Source organism: Chrysemys picta, chromosome 12 (assembly GCF_011386835.1).
Source record: "Chrysemys picta bellii isolate R12L10 chromosome 12, ASM1138683v2, whole genome shotgun sequence".
Taxonomy (NCBI): domain Eukaryota; kingdom Metazoa; phylum Chordata; order Testudines; family Emydidae; genus Chrysemys; species Chrysemys picta.
This window is the reverse complement of record NC_088802.1, coordinates 41,637,041-41,665,011: the sequence shown is the minus strand read 5'-3', so window position 1 is coordinate 41,665,011 and position 27,971 is coordinate 41,637,041. Positions and strand designations below refer to the sequence as shown.

At 44.4% G+C, this 27,971-nt stretch overlaps 2 protein-coding genes across 10 annotated transcripts in view; both read right to left on the bottom strand.

The window, feature by feature from the left end:
- QRICH2 (glutamine rich 2) overlaps positions 1-2,848 on the bottom strand; it is a 53,705-nt gene extending 50,857 nt beyond the window's left edge. For all 5 annotated transcript variants that reach the window (XM_042841270.2, XM_065563407.1, XM_065563408.1 and 2 more), the window contains exon 1: positions 1,839-2,848. In XM_042841270.2, the coding sequence (XP_042697204.2) occupies positions 1,839-2,381 (543 nt within the window). In that variant the 5' untranslated portion in view covers positions 2,382-2,848. The remainder of the gene's footprint in view (positions 1-1,838) is intronic.
- Positions 2,849-10,999: 8,151 nt separating this feature from the next.
- The window catches only part of PRPSAP1 (phosphoribosyl pyrophosphate synthetase associated protein 1), a 44,022-nt gene continuing 27,050 nt past the window's right edge, over positions 11,000-27,971 (bottom strand). For all 5 annotated transcript variants that reach the window (XM_065563404.1, XM_065563405.1, XM_065563402.1 and 2 more), the window contains 4 exons: positions 27,404-27,549; positions 17,837-17,907; positions 16,869-17,015; positions 11,000-14,767 (listed from right to left, as the gene is read on the bottom strand). In XM_065563404.1, coding sequence (XP_065419476.1) covers positions 14,609-14,767; positions 16,869-17,015; positions 17,837-17,907; positions 27,404-27,549 — 523 coding nt within the window. In that variant the 3' untranslated portion in view covers positions 11,000-14,608. The remainder of the gene's footprint in view (positions 14,768-16,868; positions 17,016-17,836; positions 17,908-27,403; positions 27,550-27,971) is intronic.

Sequence of the window (27,971 nt, the reverse complement as noted above, 5' to 3'; positions counted from 1 at the left end):
AGGTGGGGAGCAGGAACAGGGAAATATTGTGGAGGCAGCTGCCATGAGGCCTGGGAGCCGGGAAGCAGGTAGTGGGACCCATCGGGGCTGGAGTGAGTCAGGGAGCAGGTAGGAACCCCTGGGCTGGGACCCTCCTTCCCAGCTTAGAGCCAGCTGCCTGCCCCCACCCTGCCAAGTGTCAGAACCTCTCCTCACTCCCCCTCTTGTCCCTCTGCCCCCCATTTGCAGGAAGCTTTTCTCCCTCCCTTCCACTTTGCACCTCTATAGTTTCCTTGTGACCAAGGACATCAAAGCATTTCACTACATTAAATTAAGCGCCCCAACTACCTGTGAAGTAGGTAAGTGAGATCATCTACAGGTTCTGGATGGGGAAACTGAGGCACAGAGCAGCCAAGGGCTGGATTTTTAGAGGTGCTGAGAACCCAGTCCTACTGAAGTAAAGAGGAGCTGCAGGTTCTCTGCACTTTTGAAAGCATCAGATCCTTGAAAATTTGCTAGAGGTCACATAGGAAGACTGTAGCAGAGCTGGAAACAGAGCACAGAGATCCCACCTCTCAATGCATTAAACCGTTCTGCCCCTTAAAAGCATACAGCGCAACTGGAAATCAGGGCTGACAAGAGGGACAACAACTGTACTGGGGCTCCAAACTCAGGGCCTCCCCAAAAATGACTAACGGCTGTGTAAATAAAAAAATGGAAGGGGTGGAGCCCCAACAAACATGATGTACCGGGCCCCCAAACTTCTCTTGATGGGCCTGCTCCCAATTCAGGAGTAGCTCATTTGTCAGCAGTGTCTAACGGACGTCTACACAGATCACTGACAAAGGACAATAAAAGGTCACAAAGAAGAACATGGGCTCTACGTTCCCTAGCTTGAAGAGAAGATGAATGAAAACAAGAATACACCCTTTGTTAAAATTATGGCATGTGATAAATGAGCAACCCCCTGATCGTCCCCATCCAGCACTTTAATTAAACGAGTAGCAGCAATCAGGACTTTATTTCTCTTGCAACCTTAGAGGAATCAGTGCAGAGATGCTCTTGTAAAATTCATGCAACAAGTCACAGCTGTAATAAGAACTGCGTAACACCTAGTCATGGTTTTCCCTGTTATCCAGCCTTGAAAATACATGCCAGATCACAACCCCCATAACAACATGCAAAGTAAATAACACTGGATGAAACATGTGAAAGATAATTGGAGGCTGCCCTGGGGATTCAGAAAATATTTCCCTTCTTATAGTTTAGCTCTAATTCTAACACAGTGAGAGTCTTAAAAATTATTGATTTCTACATGAGAGACAAGGTGGGAGAGGTAATATCTTTTCTTGGCCCAACATCTGATGGTGAAAGAGAAGCTTTCTAGTTACGCGAGCTCTTCTTCAGGTCATGAGTTCCAAGTGTCTTTCAGACGCCCACAGACTTCTCAATGTCCTTCACTTTAGACCCTAACTTACCATCATTTAGCACAAATTTGGAGTCTTGTTGCTTATTATTGGAAATTATTTCTATCAAACTACAAAATAAATAAAATACCACCAAGCACTAATACAGAACACAGGTCTGGTAATGAGTGCTATATAAGGAACTTAAAACAGAGCAATTATCTACTACTTTTCTTCCAAATGGCTCAGGACCCTTTATAAGGGTCGATATTAACCCAATTTTCTAGGTGGGGAAACTGAGGCATAAAGAGGTAAAGTGAGTGACTTGCTCAAAGTTGAACAGCAAGTCAGTAGCAGAGGCAAGGCTATAGCATATATTTGCTGATTCTCAGATCTGGGCTCTCGCCACTGGACATGTTGCCTCCTCACAACTTAAAGAATGGAAAGATTTACCTTGGAGATGCCATTCTCATTAGCTTCTATCTTTTTCTTCATCTGCATCATTTGCCACATGTCAGCCACAGCAGATCCATTCGGAGAGCCACTCTTGGTCCTCTCCAGCAAGTCTGTTCCAGAAGGCAATTTTTCTAGGGCAGCCATTTGCTTCTCAAGACCTTGAACCTGTTCCCCTATTCCATGGACCTGAGACTTCACCCCATGCACCTGAGCCTCCACGCCATGCACTTGAGCCGCCATCCCAACCACCTTGGCCTCCACGCCATGCACCTGAGCCGCTACCCCAATGACCTTCTTCTCTAAGTCAGCATAGGGCAAGTCTTCTGACTCATCGCGCTTGCCCTTCTCCTCTTTCTCCTGCAGAGGCACAGGTTCCGGGGGCTTGGGTTTCTCCTCATGCATCTCGGCTTTGACATCCTGCAGGTTGAGTTGTTTAATGATGGCATGGAGCAAAGTGTGGAGGGCATTAAAATTGACCACCCCGATCTCCGGCGTCCCTATGGAGAGATCAGCCAATTCCAACAAGCTGATCAGAGCCATTGCCCCCCGACTTTAACTCCTGCCTGGTATCTGATGCCGTTACCTTCTCATTCAAATATAAAGCTATTTTCCTCCCCAAATAGATCTAATGACTTGAGCCCATGGGCTCAAATAAGTTTCTCTTCTTCACCTGGTGAGTTATTAAGCAAACAGTTAAAATCAATCCAGGCTGCTCGATCTTCTTCCCACAAGCCCAGCTCAGCTGCACACTCCATCGAATAGCAATTTCCCGGGGAATTTTCCTTCCAGGGATTTCCCCCCAGCCTTTTTTAAAGTTATTTATTTATTGACTTAAATTTCCCTCGACCTGTCTAGGCCTGATCCTCTTGCCCCCCGCCCCCTCCCTCCTGGGCTAATGCCCCTGTCTCAGACACCTGCCGCTGCCATGCCTGACTATGGGCAGAAGCAGGGAGCAGGCTGCTGGCAGCTCAGCAGAGCCATCTCCACTGGGACACACCAACCCCTCTGGCTCGGACCCGCCCCTTTCGCCCTTCCATTGGCTACCGAACACACCGCCCCACCGCCGGATTGGCCACAGCGGCTGCCCATGTGCCTTTGTTTACATCAGCGGGTTCTGATAGCTACATTGTAGCGTCTGGAGTTGCTAGGCAGGGACGCTGCGCCCCCTAGACGTTCTGTGGCTCATTGCGCCTGGGGAAGTAGTCCCCCCCTTCCCCAAGCCTGAATTGAAGCGGCTCTGAAAGGCAGGGAGAAGGGCTGGATCCTGGCCCCACTCCTGGCCGGATTTGAAAGGCTAGGGCTAGGGGGTTGCAGTGGGCCTTTGCCTCTTCCTGCCTCCAGAAACACGTGGGGAGGGAGGGAGTTAAGCTGGGGAATGGGCTGGCTGGGGTTTGGAGTGATGGGGAGGCAGCCTGGGTGTGGAGCTGGGAAGAATGGGCCATGGCTGCCGGAGGACAGAAGGGTGCTGGGTAGGCAGTGGAGAGGCTCTGGAGGCGTGGGCAGGGGCACTGGAGCAATTTGTAGAGTGGGGGTGCTAAGAGGCATTTAACCAAACTGTAAACCCTGTCGAGGAGGGAAACCACTTCAAGCCATGGGAGTGGGGTAGCTGGGGCTGCAGGAGGCTGGGCCCTAGCTGGTTTAGCTGCAGGGCCACCCTTCGGTAAAACTCATCAGCCTCTCCTCATTTTAGGGACAGCACAGCAGGCTGTCATGGAGGGTGACCTTAGCCTGAAATTGCTGAGCATGTCAGACTTTACCCATAGAACTCCTCCATACTGGCTCCCAAATACGAACTGCCTCCTGAATGGCCCAGAGGGCTCGGTGTGAGCTTGCAAAAACAAAACTCAAGGAACTAGCCTTGAAAAGGCCACAGTACATTCATAGATGGCCCAACGTTCAGTTTCTGTGACAAATTCACACAGCCTAAGACCAACAGAAATTTGGTCTGCTGATTTTCCGCCCCCCAAATTAATGGAAGCTAGTTGTTACTCCGTAAAACACAATCCTGGCTCATTTGCAACCCAGACCTTGCAGCACTGGGAACCCAACTATAGTGACGGCAGTGGCTTATTACCCACATGGAGGGAAATGCAAGAAGTAAACAAAGAGCATAAGGAGTGAAAAATAAAATACATTCTAGAAATACTTGGTGTGTCAATAAGCTAGGGTTATTCGTACACAAGCAAAAACGTATGTTTAAAATATTTTTATTATTTTGCACTGCGGTAGAATTTACTGAGCCCAACCCCATTGTGCAAACACAATGAGAGAGCCTCAGCCTCAAAGAATTTATAGTCTAATTAGACAAGAGACAACAGAAGGTGGAGAAAAGGGATACAAAATATCAGCGTAAGACTGGGAACAGAGGGAAGGAGAGATGAAGTTAGTGACTACCCCAAGGTCACAAAATTCCAGTCTCCTGCCTCCCAGTTCAGTGCATTAACCACTAGACCATCCCTTCCTCCCTAAAGTGGGCTATTTTAAAAACTAAGCGTGGGGGTGGGGGTGGGCATAATCACGTAACTCACCATCAGCTAATTTGATCAAACTCGAAGGTTGGTGCATGTTTCTCAGGTGCAGCAGTGTAGAAATTCTGCAAATGTAAATCCAATTAATGAAAACTTTCTTTCAAATAGGAATTGCCAGACTGGGTCAGACCAGCAGTTCATCCAGGCTAGTGGTTCTCAACCAGGGGTCCAGGGCAGACATGCCAAACTCGTGAACAAAATGCAAAAATTGGGCTTGTTTTTGGCTTAATTGGCTTGTGTGTTGCTTGTTGGCTAGTTTTTGGCTTGTAGCTTATTTTATTTTTTGATGGGCTCCTGGCAAGTGGGGGCCGGGAGGGGCAAGCAGGGGAGAGAGTTGGGGTGCACAGCGGGCCCACTACAGTCCCAGACTGCACGCCGGGGGGATCTAGTCATAGAGTGTTGAGGTTCTTAGGGATTAGCTTGTTTTGGTCTTGTTTTGAAATAGGATTAGCTTGATTTTCGGCTTATTGTGAAAGTCGGGATGCTTATTTACTATGTGAAAGTTGGCAACTGTGGTCCGGGGCCACCAAGCAGGGCCAGCATTAGACTTGCTAGGGCACAGGGTAGAAAGCTGAAGCCCAGGGCCCTGCTCCATCACCTGGGTCTGAAGCCAAAGCCTGAGCAATGTAGCTTCGCGCGGGCCTCTGTGGCATGGGGCCCTAAGCAGTTGCCCTGGTTGCTAGCCCTTAACACCAGCCCTAGCTTTTATATGCAGAAAACCAGATACTGTGGCACATGTGGGCTGTGGAGTTTTTATAGCATGGTGGGTGGGGGGAGGGGGGCTTAGAAAGAAAAAGGTTGAGAACCCCTGATCTAGGCCAACATACTGTCTCCAACGGGGGCCAGTACCAGCTGCATCACAGGAAATAGCCATACAGTAAGGAGTTAGGGATTAACTCTTCCCCCAGGGAAAGTTTCTTCCTCGTCCCCAAGAGGCTGGGTTATGCCCCCAAATTTAAGTGTTTATATGTTCTTTACACATCCTGTTGGTTTTTGTTTGTTTTTTAATATTGTAACTAGGCCTGCGTACCACATAAATGTGCAGTGCTTTTTTGACTATTGCTGATCTCTTGGCAATATGAGATCTTGTGGCAATGAGTCCCACAGTAATTTTGTGCTGAGTGAAGAATATACTGTATTATATATTGTATATACTGCTTGTCCACAAGCTAAATATGAGTCAACAGTGTGATGCTGTTGCAAAAAAAGCAAACATGATCCTGGGATGTATTAACAGGTGTGTTGTGAGCAAGACACGAGAAGTCATTCTTCCGCTCTACTCTGCTCTGGTTAGGCCTCAGCTGGAGTATTGTGTCCAGTTCTGGGCGCCGCATTTTAAAAAAGATGTGGAGAAATTGGAAAGGGTCCAGAGAAGAGCAACAAGAATGATTAAAGGTCTTGAGAACATGACCTATGAAGGAAGGCTGAAAGAATTGGGTTTGTTTAGTTTAGAAAAGAGAAGACTGAGAGGGGACATGATAGCACTTTTCAGGTATGTAAAAGGGTGTCATAAGGAGGAGGGAGAAAACTTGTTCACCTTAGCCTCTAAGGATAGAACCAGAAGCAATGGGTTTAAACTGCAGCAAGGGAGGTCTAGGTTGGACATTAGGAAAAAGTTCCTAACTGTCAGGGTGGTTAAACACTGGAATAAATTGCCTAGGGAGGTTGTGGAATCTCCATCTCTGGAGATATTTAAGAGTAGGTTAGATAAATGTCTATCAGGGATGGTCTAGACAGTATTTGGTCCTGCCATGCGGGCAGGGGACTGGACTCGATGACCTCTCGAGGTCCCTTCCAGTCCTAAAATCTATGAATTATCAGAAAACGTGCTTTGCCAGTTTCTCCATGACGACAGGCATATAGGATTCACAGCATCACATCAGTATCCATCCTTCAAACTTGTGTATTTTGTCTCAAAGTATTTTCTATACTGGTAAAAATATCACTTCATCCACTGCTGCAGTAGTCAGCTCTGCACTGGAACACAGCAGCTGTCTAGCAGTGCAGATCAATTTAGGACAGAAAGTAAATGCTGTAACTGTATCCATTTGAAAGCACAGGACGTTAGTTTAGGTAAACAGATTGAAATCACCAAAATTAGAATTTGGCCAGGATAGGGATGTTCATCCATTACTCTCATGAGAGAAGCCATGGCCTCCCCCCTGGGCACTGTGAGGACTGTTAACGTATTGTTCTGCACCAGCTATAACTTGGCACCTGTTTTTAGGATAATGCTCCCAAACCTCAGTCAGTGGTAGTGTTCCTGTGCTTGTAACCCCAGAACAACGGTTATTTCCATGGATGGGAATCATCCAAGGGTAGAGGCCTGATCCTATACTACTTGAAGTTAACTAAAGTCCTACTACTGACTTCCATGAGCTTTGGCTCAGGACCTTCCCACGCAAGGCTGGACAGTGTAGTTCAGTTTCTTCAAGCAGGACTGTTCTCTTGGACAGTGAAAACGATGTATTTAGTAATGTGATGGGAGAAAATATTTTCAGACATTCCAACTATTTTCCTGGCTCCAATCCCACTTGTCGTCATTTTAACCTTACGACAGTCTTCCATGAGTCATCGTCCCTTCGGGTTGCTAGGTAAGAGCAAAGCTGAGGGGAGAGTTGTGACAGGATGTGTGTTTTTACAACTGCTCCACCCAGGCCCAAGGCAGGGAACAGTTATTCTGTGCGCACATGGATTAAATATTGATAGGAAAGGGACTTCCATTTTCAGTTTTCCCCAAGACTAGAACCCATTAGCTTCAACACTGAATGAAAGATGCACAGATGCCAGCCTCACTCACATGGAGTATTAGGAAATGAATGCAAGCCAAACATTCTGGCCCTACTGCACATGCGAGGAGCCAGCCAGATTCTAGCTTAAGTAACTCCCCTGCATAAAGGTATTACATGAAGTGCTCTTTAAATCTCATTTCCATATTGTATCAAGGCCCTCCAGGCTAAGATGGATCCCAGCTGGGTTATTACTTTCAATGCATTAAAAAAAAAAAAAAGGCAGTGGTTTTATCAGGACAGAGCCTCAACATCCAGCAGATGTCAGCACACCACATGAAATGGAGGTGAACATCTCCCCATGACAGTCTATACTCAGTGAGGGAAAGCACTTACCCCCACTTACGAACATCCACTGTAGAGTAATGTTGAGTTCTGACAGCTGCTTGCTTGCAGCCCTCCCAAAAGAGAGGGGCCAGGGATACAGAGGCTTCTGTGTTTTCTGTTCTTCTAACAAGACTGGTCATCCATAGCACAGAGAGGTTGCAGAAAAGTAGAAGGGGAAACTAATCTCTTTTCTACAAATGAGACTATACTAAGGATATTTAAAAAACCAGCAAACTAACCTCACATAGTGGGGTGGGTGTGTGCTCTCTCCAAACCCCTGGCCAGGGTTATAACAGGCTGAGCCAACAACTGCCATCTGGATGGCTCCTCTCCCACCCCTACAACCGAGATTTTGCTAGGTTCAAACATTTGATCTGAATTTCTCTGTCACAGTAGGTCTATGGCCCCAGTCACGATAGTATCTGAACACCACCCAAATGTTAATGAACTGGTTCTCACAGCAGTCACAGGTAAGGAAATCCTCATTTCAGCAAAGGGGAATGGAGACACAGAGACTCAGTATCTTGCCCAAGGTCACAAGTTTTAGCACAGGGCCCTAAACCTCAGGATGAGCCTTCCCCTGTTTTAACCTGCTTTACAGAAGTAAAAAATAAAATGCTTTGGGGCAGGGACCATCTAACGTGCAGTCATTAAAATAGCAGTAACTCAGGGGTTTGGGTTAGGAAAAGTTCCCCAAGCAGATCTCCCTGGGCAGATTGAAAGGATAGCTCACAATACGTATACCACCACTTTGGGGATAGCCCCATCTGCTTTTATACAATTTATACTTTCATTAGAAGGTGTTTTTCAGGCATTGCTATTTGTAGAAAACTTTCCAGTCATCCAACACCAAGTCCTCTTCCTAAGATGGAAGCCAACCTGCCCAGAACACTCAGAAGGTGTGATTGACTTCAGACTTCTGCCACTTGCCTGTGTCTTAGCACAAGGTAACATTCAGTATAAATCAGACCCCTAAGCCCTACGGTGTTGTTTTTTCTGCACGTCCTCCATGCAGTAGATCTGCAGGCACAGCAAAGTCTCCTTACTGCCATTTGGTGGCTAGGCAGGCAAAAAGCTGCATTGCAGGAACAGCTGGTCATGCTCATATTGTTGCCTCATCTTCCAGTACCCCACCCACTGCCATTTGTTTCATGCACCTGTGGCATCTTGTCATTAACCAAGATCATAAGAACTTTAGGACACCCTCTTTACGGTGTGTAACACAACAAAACCATGGCTCTCGATTGGGGCCTCTTGGTGCAGTTTATAGAAATAAGTACCTCCCTCTGAAGAGGGTATTAATTCTGTACCTTATTGACAACAATTTGGGCATCAATATCACTCTTATCATGGTACCTTAGAGACTAACATTTATTTGGGCATAAGCTTTTGTGGGCTAAAACCCACTTCATCAGATGCATGGAGTGAACGTCATGCATCTGATGAAGTGGGTTTTAGCCCACGAAAACTTATGCCCTAATAAATTTGTTAGTCTCTAAGGTGCCACAAAGACTCCTTGTTGTTTTTGCAGATACAGACTAACACGGCTACCCCTCTGAAACTGTCATTTATCATGGTAATTTTAGCAGAAACCGGTGCTCAGGAATCATGCACAGAGCCTGTGGAGATAAAATACTGCTTCCATCACCTTCCCAAATATCTGACTCTGTTCTAGGCATCACTATTGCCATGCCTTAATAAAAACTAAAATAAGCCAAGTTTCCTCTCCTGAAGTTTCAGGCTCACCACTTCCATATACTGCAGAGATGGCTGGGGAGACGAACCCAATGCAGGCTCCTCTGCTACCGCACTCATTTAAACAAAGCCTCTTTTATAACAGGGAGAATTACTGCAGCGAGATCCTTCCCTCTTCCCCTCCATGGTCTTGGTATTTGCTTAGTCACTGAACTGGAAGTTCTCAAGGATGACCATTAGTAGGAGAGAGCAGTAGCCAAGTCTCCTTCAAAAGAAAACACAGGACCCCCACTTTAAAAATGGAAAAGGCTTAAGGCTCCTAACCCAGGTATACTAACAAATGCAGGATCATGCCGTATCAGTTTAACCTATAGCTCTACCGCAGGAGGCCCTTGGGGAGGTTACACAAGCCTCAGCATCGTATAGTATAAACCATATACATTCACCCTGAGTTATTTTTTCCTGCACATATTTATGGAAATTACTCAAAGCCACACACCTTTCCAATAGACATGCAGGTACAGGATAGGCTTATTACTAGCAGTGAAATCAAAATAAAGCTGCAGAAGTGATTGTCAACATTAGAGTGAAGTTTAACCTAGTGCAAAGAAGCTACCCAGGGCCCTTTGCACCATATAACGTCTGTATTAAAAGTTTAAGTGGTGTTTAGTCCTTGGGGTAACTAACTCTTAGGGCTTGTCTACATGGCGAGTTAGTACACAGCCAGCCAAGGTGTGAATCTACAGCAAGCAAGTCTCAGAGATGGGTCTACAGACTCCGGCTCATGTGATGCTCCTCAGAGCCCATGCGTCTATACAGCGATTTTTAACACCAGAGCGGGAGCCTGAGTGCATAGCCTGAGGCTCAGACTTGCTGCCGCGGGTTTCTGCTTGCCATGCTGCTGTACCATTAAAGAGCCTTGTTCTGCAACCCATTATGTATACTGAACTTTTGAATGGTCCCCCTTCAAGTCAAAGGGACTATTGCTTGAGTAAACACTACTCAGTGCAAGTAAAGGGTTCAGAATCATGCCCACATGACCCAGCCAGGCTGATCTGCATGGGCGTACGTAGAGATTAAAATTAGCACCAGGAAGACGACAAACCCTGAACTGCAACTGTCTCTACTAATGCTGTTGTGGCTGTAGCAGAGGTCAGTTTCCATGTCGGGCAGCTCATCCAGCATAAACATGAAGAAGTTTGATTGGTTGGAGACTCAAAACCTCGGGCAGGATTCCTTGCTCTAGGATCAAAAAGCAAAGTCATAACCGAAATAAATTATTTCAGTCATTTGACAGGCATTACACCTGCTAGCACAGATGACTTAATACAGGCACCATCTGCAAGGAGGGCAGTACAATTCTTTGCAAAGGCACAAAAGATGTAGAAAATACTTTCCACCCTACGGACTTAAAATAAGTTAGCTGGACTTTGACCCTGTAGAGGATTAGACAGCTGTGACCATGAAATTTAGTAAGGGATATATATATTATATATATATATATATGATATAGATATCTATATATATATGCGCACTATGGTCTTCCTGAATTTGATCTGTTACTGAACGTTTTGCTTTGTAAGAATCCTCCCCTATTGCTCTGCACTATGATGTGCCTTAGCTCAAAGGAGCTCTAATGGCATTAGAGTATCATAGGCATCAAATCCTTACGGTGATCATAAGCTTCGTGTGTCACAGAGCTAAAGGACCAAGAAAGGTGTAATGGAACCAATGCAAATAGTGATACTATGCATACTCAGCAGGCTTGTGTCTGGGCCATTGGAGTGCTTTTTGCAATAAATTTCAGAGAAACGCTCAGTTGAAAACGTAGAATTTATTAGCATCCACTCTGGGAATTTCTCTACGGCTTTCTAACAGACACAGGCATGAGTGCTCATGTCACTTTTTCCAAAGAAATTAGCTAACAGCATAATCTAGATCAAGCAGATTTTATGAACTCTATACACATATGCCAACCACACAGCTGTTTTCACTCTGCCCTGGACAGGAAAAATGCATGAACATAAATACATCTGTAAGAAAGAGGTGCCCCAGGGCTTTCATTACCTTCTCCTATGTCCTTTACTCACTTCAATGCAGACTGCAAAGACGAGTATAATTCTAAACCAGCTTGCACATTGAGAGATTCAATTTGGAAAGGCTCCTCTTCGTTTGAGATTATCAAACTACAACCCTAATGGAAATTTAAGACATGTGCAGAAAGCAGACATTTATAAGCCACCAAGACCATTTTGAAAGTTTGAATTTGGGAGATAACGGAAGCTCAGTTTAAACTGCTTCCTCTCCAGTACTGTGCAATTTAAACTGAGCTTCTCTCCGTTTTTTGAGATCTCAAACAAGGGCATGAAGGATCTTCACTCTTCCTATGGCCTCAGCTGAGGGTGGTTTCAGAAAGTGGATGCTAAACACATTACTAAATGGACTTCTAGGAATTCCATGACGTCCTGAAGTAAAAAGCCAGGTCAACGTGGTAAAATGTAGGAGGGGAACATAAATGCATATATTTTACACATGCTGCTAAATAATTCTCAAAAGTAAAATACTCCGAGAAACTTGGGAAGACTGTTTAGAACCTGAGTGATCTATCAGCAAATAAACAAATGAGAACTCCTCCTCCCCCCAGCCTCCTTCACCTTAAAATCAGCTCTCAAAGTAATGCCATCATGTAGCTATTTAGATCATTAACCTCTCTCCCCAGTCATGCACCCTCAGCCAAGATAACTTCTGAGAAAGGTGGCAGATGGTGGGTTGAGAAAATAGGCCAATTTTCTGTTTTACAAGAATAGAACATTTAAATTTTCAGGAGTTTAAAACCAAAACAGGAAATCTAAATTTATTGCTTTTTAATATCAGGGTTGAGTTAGAGGGCGAACACAGGAGATGGGATGGGAATAAAAATGACATGGGCAGATAGACCAAGCCTTTCTGAATGGCACCACTGCTATAGGAAACTAAATCCTACAAGGCCCCCTAAACCCCAACTCTGATAACTGGCAAAGCCATAACAATAATCAAGTCTTTCAAAAGGCAGAGGAAACTGGGTGGGAGAGGCCTTCATCTAAAAAAACTGACAGCACACCCTGTAATGATGGCAGCCACCAGGGCTGGATTCCATGAGATTAAAAAGACTCAGTTAAGTTCAATGCCAAGACAGCTATAGTTCAGGCAGATGCACTGCAAGCTTCCATATAGCTCTTCTGATGCATTTTAATCCTCATTTGCAATCTCTCCTATTGCAATTCTCGGCCTTGTGAGCACAAGCTGCCAATTGGACCAAACTGGTTGGGATTCTGTGATGTGACCGATTTATGACTATGGCCCAATCAAATTCATTCTGACTTGAGTCCCACGACAAGATTGAACAGAGACGAATCTGAGGCGAGAGGGCAGCCGACTAATTAACTGGGCCACTTCACCCAGGGTAGGGTCTACCTTAAAGTAATTAAAAGGGGATATGAGGACAGAATGTTTTCATGTTTGTAAAACTGGCTATCAATAGGAACAGCTGTAGCCTAGTACTAATTAAGAACAATGGGACATGAGTATTTATGATTTCTTCACATACATGCTTGTCAGTCAATCCCTTCAATAATACTTAAAGTACGGTACCATGTTAAAATATAACTGTCAGCAGCCCTGAGAAGCCACATACATAAAGTCATGGTAATGGAGTATAGTTGTGACTTTCTAATACTTAGTGAACAAAGTCACTAAATTAAGAACAGTCCCGTATATTGCTTACGAGAAGATTCAGTCTGGAGGTACAGATCAGCAGCTGGATTCCAGAGAGAAGGCAAGGTGCTCCTGAATCCACAGTTCCATACATGCTCAGTGGCTATGAGATAGGAAGCTAGTTCTATAATATGCACTTCACTCTACTGAGGACCTTTTGTTTGCTGAACATTCAAGGCTCTTCCAGGACTCCCAGCATAAACACACGCTCTTTGACACTTTTAGAATTTGTTGTACATTGAAGTGGGAGTGAAATATGTAGGTAGAAGTTGAAGGGCAAGTAATACTATAAACAAACCCCTGCTGGACAAAGCAATCTGCACTGTCTTCTTCCAAGCAATAGCCTCAAACTACTGATCACAGAGCCAAGTTGAAAATATTCTAGGTTTTGGTAGTGTGCATATTGACCTGTCTTCCTACATGGCGGATGTTTTTGGAATATGCCCTTGGATCTTATTACAGCCCAGCAAAACTCATCACAATTCACTAGGGTTGCTTTCCCAGCCATATACTCTTTGCCAACAGCCAAGGATGTGCGTCACTTGGAAAAGGAGCAAGCAACAAGGCCTCTCTGTCTAGAGGCAGGAGTTCAATGGGTGTTTCAGAAAACAGGTTTAAAGCATCTACATTTTCTTTTACTTTACAGGGCTGCCCCGTCAATGTATTTAACATATTTACAACAACAGACCAAAACGGCAGCTGTCCACAGGGAAAAGGTCCAAAATAAAAATACTATGCTTTTTAGCTTTTTGAACATTAGAGTTTCAGAAAGTATAGTCATCTCTGAGGCAGACATGCAAAGTTTCCCTCATACAATTCTGCCAGGGTATATCAATCCCAGGCAACTTCTGAGCCAACAGCCAAAAATCACAAATTGTGCTTAATTTTCAATGTAGACAACTGTTCCAGCAGGGATCAAACTCACATTACTTGCCATGGAGTTGTGACAAAAATCCAAGGCTCTAGAGATAAAGGTTGACATATTCTACTACTACGTTCCCACTCCTGCTGAGATAAATATATTTAAGTTGTTACAAACATCGACAAATCTAATTTATTTAAGGATTTAACTGCCACTGGGTCATTCTAGGCTGCCACTGTTGAATATACTTACAGCCAATAACTTCATAAAAATAAACCTATGCTGAATAAATGAAATTAGAAAAGGCTACAAAAGTTGGCATGGGGGTTTTTCTGCACATCAACACTACAGGCAGCACCCTACTTGCCCAGGCAGCTTAAATGAAGTGTTCCCTTCTGTATTCTATAGTCAATCCATAGACTAGAAGCAGCATCAAAATCTTTTCTTCATCAGTTCATGTGCAGCAACAAGACTTCCAGATTCCCCTCTCATGAGACTACAGCTTTGTTTTAAAGGGTGAGAGGCAGACACTAAATAGTTTTCAGGCAACTTTTACTTACAGTTCAAAGCCTCTCTATTTCCTGATCAGAACTAAAATGTAATCCTCCCTGCAAGGTGAACAGAAGAGGCTACAGGTATCAGGGCTGTTCAATTTTACTTTTGCTATTCAATCTCGTGGCTTCAGTCCTTAAACATCCTACACCCTCCCCCTAGCAGAAGAAACAGTTGTGTTATGTCTATAATTTATGGCATTGCATTTTCATGTACATTTCCTTCTCTTCAGGAAACCCAGGACAAGGGCAACATTGCAATCTAGTCATCCACGGTGATGTTGCGGAAGAGATAAGCCATGGACTCCCCATTGTGGATTCGTCGGATGGCTTCAGAGAGGATCAAACTGATATCCACAGTCTTTATCTTGGGGCACTGCAGCTTCTGAACTTCATGAGGAACTGTGTTGGTCACCACCACCTGCAGAGAGATAGAAAGGAAAGAACATTAAAACTGCCACCAACACATCAATTCAGATTTAACAGCTACCTAAGAATAACTCTGAAAATCAGTTGTATCTGAAGTTTCTCTGGTGTAACGGGGTGCTTACCCCGCTCCTGCCTGGAAGGGCTTAAAACAACCTTGGCAGAGGTCTGCAGCTCTAAAAGCTACTGGACTGATTGGGGAAGTAGCCACAGCTGGGCCATGCCCCAATCAGGCCCCAGCTGGCCCTATATAAGAGGCTGGGAGCCAGGCACTCAGAGTCTCTCTTTGCCTTCAGAGAGAGAAGGGCCTGGCTGCAGGGAGATAGACACAGGGTACCTGTAGTGGAGCAGGGCTGGGGAAAGGCTGAGGAGCTCCAGCCTGAATAGCCCCAGGCTGCGGCCTGGTAATAGGCCAAGGGGTACTGGGGGGTTGCAGAGGACAGCCCAGGGGTAGGCCAAGGCAGCAGGTCCAAACCCAACCTTACCTGTGATGAGTGGCCTATACTGCAGTCTGCCCCAGGGAGCGGGGGCTAGTTGGTGACTGGCAGTGGCCTTATTCTGAGGTGAGGGAGGGATAGTGGGTGGCGGTTCCCCAGGGAGGGGAGACCCAGCATGTGTGGGTATTGCCAGGGGGCAGCACCCAGAGCAAGGGGCACCGGGGTCCTGGGAGGGACACAGGGGCCAGTGCAGAGGGCGCTCCAGAGGCTGGTGAGCTAATTCCCTGGACAACCAGCAGGAGACGCCGCAGGGGTGAGTCCGCTCCTCTTACATCTGGGTAGTTAGAGGATTTGGGGTAGGTGTAAATATCACTAATACTATATGATTGAAATGGCAGATTTTCCAAGGCTGATCATTTGAAGAAAGGGCCAACATCAGTGATGCTCTGCATGAAGTTCCTCCACATGGACTAGCAAGTCTGATTACATCAGAGGTTCTTGACCACTCAGGGTGGAATATTGGATGGCTTGATCCAATAATACCCCACAAAGTCCATGGCCAGACAGGAGAGGCAGAGAAAAGTAAAATAAATATTACAGGAAAGCAAACACATGCACATGGGATGTGATGGAGAAGCAACCATGTGAACGGTTTTGCTAGAGGATAGCAAAGGATGCAGACTCACTGTACCAGCTCACTGTACCAATAAAATAGGTGAAGTCTGCCCTTTGGAGAAGTGTGGTATTAAAACAAATGCCATAAAATTCAGAGGGGGGGGACTGTCCCCTAAACAGAGTTTCTCTCCCAGAGAGTCTGGTGCCAAAGGCTCCTTTATTAAGGTAACTCAGCATAATTTCCAATGGTGGCTGTGCTTTAGACTCTCCATCCAGATAGGTATTAATAAGTTTATATGTAGATGGGAAATCTACATACAGGACAAGTATCAAAGGGGGTAGCCGTGTTAGTCTGGATCTGTAAAAGCAGCAAAGAGTCCTGTGGCACCTTATAGACTAACAGACATATAGGAGCATGAGTTTTCATGGGTGAATACCCATGCATCCGAAGAAGTGGGTATTCACCCACGAAAGCTCATGCTCCTATATGGCTGTTAGTCTATAAGGTGCCACAGGACTCTTTGCTACATAGAGGAACGACTCTTAAGGGGCCATATGCCTTTGAGCTAAATGAGATTTTCCATTCTCATCTTCTAAAAAAATGGATAACAACCCATTTCTGATAACTAGAAAGAAGCCTCATTTAATGTCCCCATTACTTTCACTCCTGGATCTATCTGGTCATCTAGCAAAGACCAGCTTTATTTTCCTCTCAAATATATGTAAATTTGATTAATCGTTTCACTCATGGAAAAATGAACATTAGTCTCAGGTAAAAGCTATTCAGTGCAAGCAGAGGCTAAACTTACCCCAAATAAAGCCCTGAAAAATCATCCCAGTCCCAGTCAGAATAGGTAACGTTAATTGCATGCTGAATTGTATGTTGGTTGGTTTTGTGATACAATTTTTACTAGGTAACAGTCTGTGATGAAAGTCATTTTACAACTGTGACCTGGAACCTTGCTGTCTAGAGGCAAAAAGCTAGTGCGTGAATCCATGTGGCCACCATCCAACCTTTTCCCATCTCCACCAGCAGTGACATACCTCATCAACTGCGGATTCCTCGATTAGACGGGGTGCATCTGCAGATAAGATTCCATGAGTGGCCATCACAAAAATCTTGTAAGCACCACGCTCTTTCAGGATTTCTGCAGCTGCTACAAAGCTTTCCACATCATCAATAATATCATCCTAAGAGAAACAAACCCCACAATCAGAACCAGGAAGTTACCACTTGAAAGAAGACAGACTTTGATCTCTTCACATCTATAGCAGCAGAGTCTGTATATATTTGAGGAAGTTAGTGTCTACCTTGACTACTGCTGAAGATCCTTTATACACCCAGGCAGAATACACCAGCTCTGATAATTAATGTAATTTTATTTATTTGCAGATATTTCTATAGTTCTCACCACTGTAGTATCAGAGTGCCTCTCACACAATTACTTAAATCTCAGCTCCAATGTGAGGTATAGAAGGAATCCCATTTTAATGAAAGGGAAATGTGAGGCACTGAGATTCTGACTTACTCAAGGTCACACAAGACATCTGTGGCAGAACTTGGACTAGAACCCAGAAGGGTCTTGGACTTTGTCTTGTATCTAAAGCAGAAGACTATGCATCCTCTCAATGATACCAAAACCCCACGTCACCCATCTCAACAGCAGTTCAGCAGGATGAATGGAGACCAGCAGTAAATGACTTCCATTGGGAGGTATTCATTTTTGGGTTCTGGTGTAACTGGGCAGGAAAATTTGAGGGTCCACATCCCCACGTTTTGACCACAGGGCTGAACACTGGATATTAACAGGGTCTGTCTGTCTTTCCTATTTAGATATACAGGAAAGCTGGAGAGAGTTGAGGAGAGGATGGAATGTGAACATTCATGTTCTGACACGATAGTGTCATGTCATTTCTACTCCAGAACAGAAATCCCAGCTACACGGAGGCATAAATATTTAGAGATGGGTTGGAGAAAAAGATCCCACCCCACTGCTCTTTCAGTCTCGTACCACAATGATGGCGATTCTTCCCCCAACATCTCCGACTACAGTTATTGGTGGCTTCTCTTTGGCCATCATCACTAAAAACAAAGCAAAGCCTAGTTAGATTCCATACATGGCAGTATTACTACATGCATATATCCATTTATTGCACTGCAGGACAGGCTCCCAATTTTTTCAATTAAACCTTGATGCATCAAGTTTAATATACATGTGCATCACTTCTTGCAATTTATATGTATATACCCCATAAGACCCCACAGAACTTCAATTTTATAAATCACTCTAAAAAGGGAGCTTAATAAGAAATTAAGAGTCTGATTTCCAGAGGCATCAAGCACCTGCATCTCACACTCACTTCAACTGAGCCAGCTGGTGCTTAGCATTTTTTTCCCTTTAAACGTCTTAAAATTCCTTGTCAAGGCAGCTGTCATGCAGCTGTTGGTCCAAGTGCAGCTCAAGCAGTGGTGCTATTCTCATCTTAAAGCGCACTTCTGCTCCAAAAAGTGACTAAAGATGGTGTTGTGGGCTTCCACATTTAGCTTCCTTAAAGGATATTATCAAATGTCCCTGGTTGCAAGAGGTAGTTTTCTAATTGCTAGCCATGCAAATTGATCTGGGGATCTGAGACTCAAGCTGGGTTCTTTCCTTCTCCTCTATCCCCAATAAAGTGTCCTGCAGACCAGAAAAGACCCTTTATGACACCTGCATGTGTCCAGGGCCGTCCTTAGGCATACGCACCAGAAAATTTGGGGCACCCCTGGGTCTTAGTGTCCACCCTTCCGCCTCTTCCTATCCCTGTTCTACCCTTCCTGCAGGCTCCCACCACAGCTGATTGCTGCAGCCTGGTGAGTCTTCCTCTGGAGGGGATCTAGTACTTAAAAGTGAAAAAGCCTCCAGCCTGCCAGACCTATTAGCACAACATTAAAACTGTTAAAGAGCCATTCAAGTGGTAATGAAGCCATTTAACAGGCATTTGCCAACCTCCAGGTATATACTGTCAGTTTCTGAATTTACTGACGATAACAGTTGTGCATTACTGTAATATTTACTCAGAACATATTAGTCTACAGGACCTTAGTTTAAAATTTGCTTTAAAAATATTTCATTAGTGTGTTGCTGAAGATTATAAAATCACGTCTCTAAGAAATCCTTGCATAGATTTTTAGATGCACAATCTGAGTATTCATCTTTAGCCTTAAATGCTTGGATCTTCAGACATAGTTTTTTAAATAAATCCTTCAAAAGACCACCCTTATACACATGCGAGCCTGGGATGCCGTTGGGCATAGGGGCACCAGTTTAATAATACTGCATAGGGCCCCATAAATCCTAAGGACGCCCCTGAATATATTCATTGCTTTCAGTAGCATAGGTGACTGGAATTTTGTAATTAGTATTCAAAAGAAGGACAAACAAAATCCAGCTCAATCTTAGCACTACAAACCCAACACAGGAGTAAAAAGCACTAAATACACTTATTACTAAATTCTGTAGATGACATATAAAAGGATCAGATGCGTTGAGTAAGAAGGTGCCAATCGCTCTCCGCCTCCACCCCCCACTCCTCCGACACACTTCAAGAAGCTGTGCTTTCATATGGATCTGTGGCATGCAGAAACTACATGTACCAACAGGAAACGCTCCATCTTGAGGCAAGCAGTGTCAATATCAAAGTGGAGCATCACATGCTGATATGTACTGTCTACTTTGCACTTATATTCTGGATTTAAAGACAAGCCAGACAGCCATCTGCTCCACAAACTGGATGTGGCCCTCAGACTGCTGGCAAGTTGTTAATAAATCCCTCACCTGAGCAACGATTGGCCACCCTTGAGCCAAGTACATTTAAGAAGTCCCTCCCCTGACAATGAACATTTTGATTTATAACACAAAAGTCTCAGGGCATGTGTAGGACACAAAAAGGATATCTAAGGGTATGTACATTGCATGAATCTGGTGAATGGATTTAAATGGCATGAATCGTTGCTCAAATGCAGTAGTAAGGAAGTGATACATATCAGCCCAAGCAAACCCATCATGAAAACTTTCATGTTACCCCATTTAAAATTCTACATATGCAACACCTTTTACATAACTCCTTTAGAAATGATTGAGGGGATTAGAGTCTTTTAAAATAAACTTCACTGATACTTTTTCATAGCCTCCCACTGTAAAGATAGGTGCTTCAATTACTATGATTCAATTGTACAGGCTTCAGAAAAGTTAAGAACTTTCAGACACCTAAAAAATGTTTTTGAATATATTGTTACAAAATGTATGCACTTGTCGAATACCTAGCATTCTACCAGGGAAGAAAGAAAAGCCTTATCCTATTACCAAAAAAAGGGATTTTAAGCTAATGGTAAGGAAATCACTTTTAGTCATACTGGATCAGGATATCTCACCTTAAACTGACTGAAAATACCCCTCTTGCACAGACTAATAGAATAGTCTTAAAATGATGTCTAAGATACTCTGTAGTTTGGAATGTTAGTAGCTTTGGCAGAGGTGGATACGTGGCAGAGTATAGGTGAGGTAGATTTAGGTGTATAATAAATGTAATTTATGGGAACCACAGTTTCAAATGTATACGGCTACTACATGAAGCATATAAAACAGTACAGTGTAATGAGTCTCATGTAAAGGACTCATTTTCCTTTAAACCTTACTCAAATTTTAAAAAGCCAAAGATTTATGTTTTGAACAGAATAAGTCAATCAGTGCTGAATTTTAGTTTAACGTCTCAGTTAGGCAGCTAGCCTGAGTCCTAACTGAAGTGCTCCTTGAAGCAGAGATTCCAGAGTCGCTCTAGAATTGTTTTCTACAGCTTGCTTGCCAATACATAGCGAGACAAGAGTGTAAAGGGAAAAACACAGTTCTCATGTAAAGGGGAGGGCAGGAGGAAGGGTACTTTTAATAAACCAGGATTAAACTTCACAAGAGATAAGCAGGCTAAAATATTTCAACTGCAGGCCCTACCTACCAGTTTTGATTAATTATTAATCTAGTTTAGATAACAAAACTCTTGGTAGGAAGGACTGAGTTATCAAATGCCCAAAGGATTACATCTGGCTTCCATCCCAACCTTAACATACATTCCACAGATGAACAGGGTTCTGCTTACAGCAGACAGGCCAGGGAGAATTCCTTTCAGAAGGATGGTGAATGGAGCTTAGAGTTGAAATTCAGCACTATTTTACTGGCAAACATGTAACTCTTCATCTGGAGTTTGCACCTTTGCATCGCATAACAAATGAAGTATTCCTTACCAGTAATTTCATTTCCAAACTATGCTCAGAGTTTTGACAGTCAGCTACCAATATTAGCAGCAATTAGTGTCCTTCCTTTTCTACATTTAAATGCTATATTTAAGCCTTTTTTTTTTTTTTAAAGTAGGGTAGGCAGCATGTAGACCTACCCGATTCCTAAAGAGCTGTTCTCCCTTTTTCTTGATCAATTAGCTCTGTAAAGAAAAGAAAAAAAAATTGCAAGCCAATATCCACCCATAACCACATCAAATCTCAAAAGAACTTCGATTGCTCCAATGTGAGGTAAAACACATGCCGAAGTCATTGTGGTCAATTTCTCCTTCTCCAAAAACCTTAGTCATAGTGACATTTACAAGTCAGAACTGCTGGGAGATGGTGGCTTGAAAAATTGCTCTAAATAGTAAGTGAACATTTTCCTCCCAGGTACAAAACCTTTGTTTCTATGTAGCTGAAAGTGGCAAACAAAGTTTAAAAAAAAGTAGGCCAGACTTGGATATCAGTTACTCTGGTGTAAGCCCAGAGTCACTCTAATTAATTATATTTACAGGGATGTAACCAAGATCAAAATCTGGTCCAAGGACTGCAACTGCTTCTGAAGAGTCAGGAAGCTGGTTTTAGCGTTTCTAGTATATATATATATTTAAAGGGTCATACACCAAATGAAGAGTAGTCATTTTTATAAGTAGGAACATGAAAAATGTTTCAGAGAATATGTGGAAAAACCCAATTGCTCAGCAAAAAGTCCTAATCTTTGTAAAGGCTTATTCCTCTGATTTAAGTGCTGGATACAATTATCACACTTCATTAAGAGTTAAAAAAATCATTTCATCTGGCATAAGAAAATGGAGTTAACCTGTGCTCAAACTTGCTGTTCTCATTCAGTGGCCAATACTTTTTAAGGAATATTGTGGTGGCTTCAGTTCAGAGGCAACAAAAAGTTATCACAGTTTGTGTGTGTTACACTTACATTCACCAAGTAAAATAATGCTGTATTTACAACAGGACAACAGAAGAACCAACGACAAATAGTTATGCAAAGTGATGCATCTAGATAAGTACAGATTTTTCTTTTATGCCCCCGTTCTAAATACAGAAGAGGAAAAAGCCCCACAAGTTCACTCAGTTTTTTTGCCCTAGTGCCTTTGCTTATGACAGCCTGGTTGTTGGTTTGAGTGGCATATTGCTTACATACATCTGGTAGCAAGCCAAAAGGCTACCTGAACGATTTAACACGTTACACACATTTTCAGAAGGGAGAGTCAGCAAGCACAAACTTATGTGCATTTGTTAAAGCACAACAAGCTTGAACACAAAGGCTCCATAAACAGCTACAAATACAAAACAGAACAGCCTTATGGGGATGTCCTGTATTAAGGGCTCAAAGATTTCTGGTATTTTGAATTTTTAGCAGAGCAGTTTAAGAAGTGCAGTTAAAAGTGTCCAACTATGGCACTTTAATACAATTCCACTTTCCCATGTGTCGCTGAGTCAAACAGACAGTGGGTCCTGTGATGCGCTCTGGCAGGAGGGTAAAACATGAACCAGGAGCAGGACCCATGAATTAAAGGCAAATAGTCCCATAGGAGCTAGTGTTTGGGCCAAGAGTAAATGTGGCTAAGGCCAGCTGACCCACCAGGAAGCCCACCCACAACTGCATGGACCATAGTTATCTTTGTAGAAGGCCATGCAACTCCATGTAGGTCTCTGAGTCCTACTCCCACTTAGGTCACATCCACACTGCAGCTGAGAGGCGTAATTCCCAGCTTGGGCAGACATTCACATGCTAGCTCTGTTCAAGCTCACACGCTAAAAACAGCAGCATGACTGTGGAGGCAAAGGCAGCAGCTTGGGCTAGCCCCGACTACATATCTAGTATCTCAGACAGGGTTGTACTTGCATGGCTAGTCTGAGCTGCAGTGACCACACTGCTATTTTTAGAGCACTAGCTCTATCACAGCTCGTTATGTACGTCTACCGGAGCTGGGCAGTATACTTCCCAGCTGCAGTGTAGATATAGCCTTGGACATAGACACCATTCTGTCTGTTCAACCACCACTCTAGCTCACAAAACTGGAAGTTCGGCACCAATTTCTGGTGGGAAATCCACACTCTACAGAAAGGAGCATATGTCCAGGTGAGCGGCTCCTTCCCAGGAATACCCCAACTTTCTAGTGCCTACCTTATATCCAGAGGGGCTTCTACAGAATCAAGGGTGTAATTCTGGAGACTTTGCTCCCTCCTTTGACAACTAAGGAAATTTTCTGACCCTTCTGGCTCAAGGGAACCCAAGTTCTATGTTAGTAGTGTATGCTATGTTTTATAAGACTGTAGGAGAGCTAGTTAGAGTCTATTCTGCTTCACCATCAAAACTAGCAGGAAACTTCCACGTCCGGTTATTTTTGTTACTGGTGCAAGAGGAAGAAAAAAAATCCAGCGTTATTCAGAACCTAAGGTTTTGCTAAAGTGGCATTTTGGAAAAACCTCTGGACTTGTAAACAGAACTAACTGGATCAGGAAGAGTCAGAGGATCGATACAGGACCGCAATATGCCACTTTTCCTAACTCCAACTGCACTTTAATTTTAGCACAGCGAAGAGCAAATACATGGTACTTGCTACAAATTACAGACTTTATGGATTTTTCTTGAAACAGATACTTCTTTGTTGTTTTGTAGCATACCTAACAGAGCCCAGCACTTGCTCAAAACCAGGTAGCAAGTAAGACTCGAAGGCTGCAGAGAATCAACAAATAATTTACATAGCACTACTACTGGCAAGGAGCAAGGCTCACCCCAGAAATTTACCCTGTGTTTCTCCTTTTTAGTCAACTTCAGAGTAGCATAATTTGATTGTTTTACATTTGTGTTTCAGGCACTGAAGAATGCAAGGTAATTAGTCAGGCATCAAATTTCTAGGATGGATAAATAAGGAGGAAGGTGAGAGACAACAGCTGAGCTCATGTCTTGATAACAGTGGACTGAAAATATTTCTCCCCTGAAACCATAACTACACTGGATTGGACAAACTTACGTGCAGGCTACCAGTAAGGAGCCCTCAATTTAAGCCCCAAATCTGATCTACCTTAAGTCTGTTACAGAACCACAAATGTAGGGCTGAAAGGGACCTGGGGAGGTCATCAAGTCCAGCCCCCTGCACTGAGACAAGATCAAGTAAAAAACCTAGACCAACCCTGACAGGTGTTTGTCCAATCTGATCTTAAAAACCTCCAATGAGAGGGATTCCACAATCTCCCCTGGTAACCTATTCCAGAGCTTAACTACCCTTGTAGTTAGAAAATTTTTCTTAATATCTAACCTAAATCTCCCTTGCTACCGATTACACCCATTACTTCCTGTCCTACCTTCAGTGGACATGGCAAACAACTGACCACAGTCCTGTTTACTACAGCCCTTAATGTATTTGAAGACTTATTATCCGATAAAGAATCTCTTCTGGATTTTCAAGTTCTTTAAAATCTGCAATCACCATCAACGTAAGCCTTGACGCAAGATCTACATGCTCTATCCCTGGGGGGATTCTGCGGGACTGTGCCACCTGCAGAACCCACCCACCCCCACTTCCCCCTGCAGATTTCCTATGTTTCCCTGCAGAAAACGGTAGGGAAGCAAAGGGAAGCCACGTGGGGGTGGGTGGGGACCATGAGTGCAGTTTTTTAGGGGGCACACAGGGTTACATGCCACTGCCCCCCCTCATTCTGCAAGCGGAGAGCTGCCCAGTGACAGAGGCTGTCTGGGTCCCCGCACAGCTGACTCTGCAGCTGAACGGTGCCTCCTGGGTCCTGTGCCAGTGGTGCTTCCCTTCTGTGTGCCGGGAGCCTTCCTGTTTTCTATTCTGCAGTGGGGCTGGGTGGGGTGGGGAGAGAAGAGGAGGTGGAATAGGGTAAGGGGAGAGGAATGTGGGAGTGAGGAGAAGGGGATGGAGAAGAAAAGGGGATAGGGGCATCACAGGGGGAAGTGGGAGCCCAGCATGTGGCACCTCCTCAGCAGTAGCTGGGGCTCCTCCGTTAAGCAAGCCCATTGAACTCTCACCCTGACAAGCGCTACACCCGGACCCCTCCAACGAGCGCCCACACCCAGACCACCACCCCACTGATCCCCGACCAGCTGCACCTGGACCCCCACCCCATCAAGCCCCACTCCCCTCAGCACCAGGACCACCACTCCCCACTAGACCACGCCAGAACCCCCGCCGAGCCCCATCTCCCCATACCCAGCTCCCCCCCGCCCCAACCACCTTCACCTGGATCCCCTGCAGCGTCCCATTGCCCCTGCACCCAGAACCCCACAACAAACCTCTGTGCACCCAGATCTCCCACTGAAGCGCCTGCACCCAGATTGCCCCACACCTGGATCTCCCCACACGGATCCTGCTGGATGAGTCTGCCCACCCATACCTGGTGCAGAGGGGCAGGGTCCTGGGGCACGCCCAGCCCTTGCACTGTGTCAGGGTCATGTGCAGCCTCACTGCCAAGTCCCTATACTGTGGGAGGTGGGGGCTTCAGGGTGATCTCCCACCTCAATGCAGCCAGTGGCCTGTGCGCCCCACTGCTATGCTGGAGCCACATTTATTTATTGACAAATAAAATTTGCAGAATTTTAAAATGTGCGCATCATTTTTAGGCACTGAATTCCCTCAGGAGTAATACTCTACTTAAACTAACGAGCAAAAAACGAGGTATTCCACCCATACCTCGGAATCAAGGAAACAGACCAAAGCACCTATGTTAAATTTCAGTTCCCTTTAGAAACAGGAGGGAAAAATGCTTGCAAGAGGACAAAAATCATAGACTAACATTTGCTGTCAGAAGTCAAGAAGAGACTCCTGCTAGCTTCAATATGTCCTTTAAGTGTGTACTTGTTATACTAACACTTGTGACAATGACAATTTCCTTTGTACCCACTTTGTCTCAACATTGTAACTAGCTAATGCATGAAGGACATTGATCTCTAATCACCACATCAAGGACAAGAGAGGAACACACACTCTTGGTTATGTGTTCATTATCATTCTGCAAGCACTGGACCATCTATGCTATTGGTAACCTCTGCAAAGACAGATATCACTGAGCTAATCTGCTTGATGGAACGTTGCTTTCTGCAGCTGAGGTACCTGTCCATGTCTCCTCCCCTGCTTCCCTCCCCACCCACCACCTTGCTCTAGTCTCTCATACATACACAACGCATCCATGACTTTAAACCCTAACCTTAGGCCCAAAAACATGTACCTGGACAGCTAAGAGGGAAGGGAAACAGTTGGATTTTTTTCCCCTTATCAGTACTGCTACCACTGTTTGAATCCTGATGTTGCTAGCAGGATAGTAGCATAGTTCCTTAGAACAGTTTTTTTTAGGATTGTGGACCTAAAAACATTATAAAACTGTGCTGTCGGCTAATACAAGGGTGAGGATAGAGAGAGAGCATACAAGGTAGCATTCTGAGTTCCAAAAGTTCTTAGAAAGACCCTTTATTCATACTGACCAAACAAGTCATATTAGAATGCTCCCAGAAACAATATCTAAATGACACTAACTAGCAAGGTTTTGTTCCCAGTACAGACAAGGCTATTATAAAGGCTGCTGTAGTTCTAGGGCATAGCCTCCACATTCAGAGGACAGCAGCCAAAAAAAAAACCAAAAAAAAACCGACTGCACCCAAAAGGAGAAAAGGGCTACCCACCCAACAATCTCTCAGCTCAGTGGCTATTCCCTTGCAAATTTCCCTTTGGTATTTCAATAAGATGGTTAGAAGTCAAGTTTATTTCATTAATATGAATAATTTTGCCACTCACTGATGAATAAATGCTGTCTCTACATTGATGTTTGTCACATTCTCCCGGCACTAATGCCAGCTGAAGCTGCACTGGGACTAGTGTAACAGTGGGAGATTTGACAAAGACCTCAGCGTAGACAAGGTCTTCAGATCTAACTTCAACCTTGTCTACATGAGAAGTTGCACTGGTATAGCTTATATCAGTGGTTCTCAAACTTTTGTACTGGTGACCCCTTTCACACAGCAAGCCTCTGAGTGCGACCCCCCCTTATAAATTAAAAACTTTTTTATATAAATTTAACACCATTATAAATGCTGGAGGCAAAGCGGGGTTTGGGGTTGAGGCTGACCGCTTGCAACGCCTCATGTAATAACCTCACAATCCCCTGAGGAGTCCTGACCCCCAATTTGAGAACCCCTGTTTTATATCAGTAAAATGAAGCAGACAGCAAGCTCCCATCACCATGCCTTCCCGCATTGATCAAAAGTTAAATGGAGACGGAGTGCTAATCTTACAGGGCAGTTCTAGGCCAGAGTGCACAGTGGCATTTTTGACAGTTGGGGGAGAGTGGCGGCCGTCATCCATGTCCTGCTCCGTACACTGAGCCTCTCCATGGATCACTGCTAGTCCCAGACGCAGTCTCTCGGCATAAGACTGAGCCCTGCATGAAAACCAGAACAGGTTAGAGGGATACATGAGAACACCTCTGGAAAGGCCCTCTGGCTTGGTATACTTTTTAATCACACATGTTTAATCCTTGTGTACAATCAACAGGGGAATTTAGGACTCTACCACTCAACTTCCAGACAAGCTCCTTCCACTTCCTAGCAAAATGTGAAGGATTGGTGCTAGGGAAGAACTGCCTTTTCAAACCCATCTTCTTCAAATAGCTCAACGCCCAGTACCTCCCCTCTTCTCTATGACTCTTTAAATGTGTGAGAAGCTCAGACATTCTCTAATACCCAGGTAAATAGAAACTGCTCAATACGCCAGCTGTTGGGAGCTCTAAATCTGGGCATTTCCCCGCCTCCCGCCAAGTGCAAGGGTCAATTGTGTGACAATCCAGACACTTGCACCTCAAAG